This window comes from Fukomys damarensis, unplaced genomic scaffold (genome assembly GCF_012274545.1).
Source record: "Fukomys damarensis isolate Sample0158 unplaced genomic scaffold, DMR_v1.0_HiC HiC_scaffold_24, whole genome shotgun sequence".
Taxonomy (NCBI): Eukaryota; Metazoa; Chordata; class Mammalia; order Rodentia; family Bathyergidae; genus Fukomys; species Fukomys damarensis.
In genome coordinates, this window is record NW_022900936.1 from 3720506 (window position 1) to 3724706 (window position 4201).

A 4201-nucleotide genomic window follows, 5' to 3' on the forward strand; every position below is an offset into this window, starting at 1 on the left:
CGGGGCGGGGCTTGCTCTCCGGCCTGGGCCCTGGGCATCTGGGAGCCACACAACTGCCTGTCAGTTTTCTAGTTCAGCCGAATATATGACGCTGAGTGCTTACAACAAACCGATTCTTCAGTTCCTGGTGCTGGGCCCTAGGGCAGGGTGGTTGGCATCACAGGGGCAGGGCAGGGGCATCACGGGATCAGGTGGTGGGAAGGAAGCGGGGACGCGGGGCAACTCTTCTCCAACAGCCTGTGTCTTGACTTGCTTCGGCACTGACCCTGCGAGTGTGCGGCCCCCGAGACCCACGCACAGGTCCCCAGGTCTCGACATCACCCCCGGACCCAGCTCCCGAGTTCAAAACCCTGGGAAGCCCCAGCGCCTGGGTGGTCTCAGCCTCTGGAACAGCCTCGGCTGGGCAGCCTCTCACACGGGCTCCTCCTGACGGGGGCCAGCTCTGCCTGTGCAGGAGGGCGAGAAGAGCACTTGTCCCTCTACACTGGGGACTGGGCCTGGGGTGGACGGTGTCCAGTGTGCCTACTCCAGGGGACAGAGAGGGGGCACAGCGTGGGCATTTAGAGTCCAGGGGAGAGAGTAGGGCTTGGGGACAGCAGTGCAGCACGGAAGCCTCAGGAGCCCAGCAGCAGTGGCCATGATGACCAGGACGTGGGAGCGAGCTGCACTCAGCTGTCCACCCAGGCCCAAGGCGGACGCTGCCATAGTAGCCTGTGGCCAGGGACACTTAATCCCCCAGACACTCAGTGCTGCACAGGCTGAGCGTAGTCACCCTGAGAGGGTGGCAGACCCCAGAGGACAGGAGGGCATCAGGGTCCTCCAGGAGGAAGCCAGCCCAGCACAGCCCCAAAAGGACCCCCAGGCCTGCAGGTGGCACTGCTGGGCCCTGGAGGGGCCCTGGGGTTTTAGATTTCCGAACTTGGTCCCTAGTCCCCCAGGGGCGTTGTCCCCTTAGCTGCCAGACCAGGGTGGCAAAGCTCAGGCTCAAGGCCGGGGCTGGCACTAAGGGAGCAGGGCTCTTTCCAGGGAGGAAGCCGGGGAACCCCATCTCCGGGAGCCACGGGCAGGTCAAGGGGCAGAGTGTGGGCTGTGACTTAGGAGCCCTGTGGGGCCGTGTCAGCAGCCTGGTGGTCAGCTGGGCAGCACCCGCACCTGGGTATGGATGGGGTGGACACGTAGGGGACTGTGTGGGGCTCTGCAGGACCCTAGGCCGCCTGTTCTGGTGACACTGGGTTACGTCCTTAGCTCCTTTTTTGAGTTAAGGTCTGGCTCAGTTGCATAGACTGTGCTCAAACATTTGACTCTCCTGCCTCAGCCTCCCAGTGTGCTGGGTCCCTGGTGTGCACCGCCACTCCCAGCCAGTCGTGATTTTTAAAGCTTAGAAGTGAGATGTTTCTTCTCGGCTCCCAGAGGAGGGGTCACCTGGCAGGTTTCAGGCCTTCCCCGCTACGTGAGCCACTGTGTCTTGCACCTGCTGGGGTGCCCTGGGGTCTGTCTGACACCCGTCCCCCCACACACACGTGAGAATGTGCAGCAGAATGAAAGTCACAGCAGAGCGTCCGAGCATGAGGACATGTCCTATGCTGACACGGGGCTTTATTCTTCAGGACACAAGGCCTTGACTTTAACCCGACTCAGGAGTGCACCTCCAGCCGCTGGGAGCCGGGCTCTCTGTCCAGGGTGGTCTTGGGCGGGCTTCAAAATGTGCATTCTGGGGACCAAACAGAGGCTCTGATGAGCTGTGTCCCCTCTACCCATGGCAGCCAGGCCTCTGCAGGTCATTGTGGGCTCAGAACAGCCTGGGACCCTGCTTAGGGGCAGGGCAGGTGGACCTGGGCGGTCCTGACAGATGCTGGGGAGAGGCTCCTGGGACAGAGGTGCTGGGCACTGCCCTCTGCAGTCCTGACCCTCGCCAACCTCTTCCTGCTCTGCCCCTGAAAGAGGAGGCCCTGAGTGGAGGGCTGGGCCTCCGTCTTTGGTTGGGAACCAAGCAGCTGGGACCTGGCTTCCTTCCTGCTACCCCAGGACCAAGGACACAGCTGCCCCCTTCGGTGCCACTTCCAGGAAGGTGCCTGGCCCAGGGATTTCCTTCCCAGATGGTGCGCTGGACTTGGGCATGCCAGGTGGCTGATGGCAGACAGCCACACCCAAGATGGGGCGCACCGGGCGAGGAGGAGCCAGGGTGGCACACTAGCTGCTGTCTGCACGAAGCTCCGCCCAGGGAGGGTCCCGGGGTCACCTTGCACCACACCCCAGCTGCTGTCTGCTGTAAGCACAGACACAAGGGATCCTGGGTGGTCGACTCGCTGATTGGCTTCAGAGTCAGCCCAGCTTCCAAACCTAGCAGCTTCCCCTTCCTCCCTAGACAGTTGTTAAACTCGCTCCTGCTACACAGCGCCTTCACTGTGGACACTTCCTTGAGAGCATTACTCTGCCATTGTATAGAAAGGGGCAGTCCTTGGCCACCAGCAGCCCTGGCACGGGAGATGGGGAGGTGCTGGGTGTCTTGCCGAGGCTTGGGCTTGTGGACTCCCGGGTCCCTGATGTGTGTCCCTCTGGCTGTCCCAAGCCCCGCGCACCTCCGCCCCAGCCTCACCTGTCTCCTGCAGGGGCTTGAAGCACCAGGGCACCTGCGGGACGCTGGAGTCGAAGCAGCAGCCCCGGTTCTGGCACTGCTCCTGGGTGACCTTAGGGTAGCCGCAGTCCACCCTCTCCTTGGGTGGGACCACGCACTGGTTGGGCGCTGCGTAAACACATCCGGGTCAGCTGCTGGTGTCCTTTGGGGTGCGGGCTGTATGCTTCACCTGACACATCTGCTCCCCTCCCGGCCGCATCCCTGCCTGGGTGGGGGCTTCCCGGGGGGATTTCACAGAGAAGCCACCTGCACAGGTGCCCCTCACACCTGGCCTGCCTGGACCTGGGCACCCTCATCTGGTCGGGGTCCCCCGAACCCAGTAACAGAGTTCTCTTCCTGTCCAGTGGACAAAAACTTGCCCCCTTCTTAGCCTGAAAGTGCAGCAGGAGCTGGAGATCTCAGAGACGCCCGAGGTGTGCGCGGCTGTAGCCAACCGCTGTCTCCGCCTGCCTGTGCCCGCGTTCCCACAGGGTCAGGCTGTCACACCGGCAGCGCACATCCTTGGGGTGTGTGTGTGTGTGAGGGAGTGAGTGTGGGCGAGTGCTGGGACCACCCGTTCCCCCTCTGCCTTCCTCTGTCCCGAGTCTGTGGAGTGAGGTGGCAAAGACCCACCCCTCAGAAACCTCTGTCGAGGAAGCCTAGGGCATCAAGCAGCCGGCAAGGGCTCAAGCCCCGTCCACCCGGCCTGAGCGCAGGCCTCCGGTGCAATAACTCCCTCCATGCCTGCGCCTGGGACAGGAAGGCCCAGCTACGTGGGATTCTCAGCCTCCCCCGTCCCTCTGGCTGGCCTCAGTGTTCCCTGTCCCTGGGGTCTGTCCCTGCCCAGGCCCAGGGCAGTCGGAGCTGTACTCACACAGGCCCACGTACTGGTTGGCCCAGCCTGAAGACCCCAGGGCCATGACCAGCAGCAGCAGGCAGAACGCTCTGGTCTCCATGACAATGTATGCGCTTCGAGGCAGCTGGCACGGATGCAGTCGGGCGGGGAGGTCCATTTATACCCGCGTCCACCCGGCCTGGCCTCCTGTTTGTCTGGGGAGGGGGCCCCTCCCGGCTCCAGCTCCGGCTCCGCCCGAGTCTGCCTGTGAAGCTCCCCAGGGCGGAGTTCATCTCCCCGAGCCCAGCCTGAGGCAGAGACTGGAGCGGCGCCACCTGGACCCCACGGGGCAGTGCAGGCGGCTCCGAGAAGACCAATCCCAAGTCAGTCCGTCTGGCTGTGCACCTCCGGAGGGAGAAATCATTTCTCTGCTTCTTACCAGCAAAACCATTTCTTATTAACACATTTTAATAAGTGCACAAATGCACTTATTCAATGCATTTAAATAAAAAAAGGACACACACCTCCTTGGCTTTGAAAATCACCTGCTAGGGGCCCCTTCTGAGTTTTCATTTTCCTTTTTCTCCCCTCACACAATCGGGAAGCAGCTGCACAGTTTTCCAGGTTAGGTTTTTCCTTTTCTTTCTTTTCTTTCCTTCAATAAACACTATGTCTCTTACTAAAATAAGAGCTGGCTTTTCTATTAGTTTGCTCTATCTTTGTTTTTATTGGTCGGTGTTGTCACTCCTTGA

At 61.3% G+C, this 4201-nt stretch overlaps 1 protein-coding gene across 1 annotated transcript; it reads right to left on the reverse strand.

The window, feature by feature from the left end:
• Window positions 1-1564: 1564 nt before the first annotated feature.
• Window positions 1565-3919, reverse strand: Tff3 (trefoil factor 3). Its single transcript, XM_010636477.3, has 3 exons — window positions 3489-3919; window positions 2597-2743; window positions 1565-1711 (listed from the first exon to the last, which is right to left on the reverse strand). Exons 1-3 carry the CDS (start codon window positions 3625-3627, stop codon window positions 1698-1700), a joined length of 300 nt encoding a protein of 99 aa, XP_010634779.1. The 5' UTR covers window positions 3628-3919; the 3' UTR covers window positions 1565-1697.
• Between the last annotated feature and the right edge of the window lie 282 nt (window positions 3920-4201).

Coding starts and splice junctions, on each gene's coding strand:
- Tff3 (XM_010636477.3), bottom strand. CDS start 3,627: ATGGACCTCCCCGCCCGACTGCATCCGTGCCAGCTGCCTCGAAGCGCA. Junction 2,744..3,488: donor CAACCAGTACGTGGGCCTGT/GTGAGTACAGCT, acceptor GTGTTTACGCAG/CGCCCAACCAGTGCGTGGTC.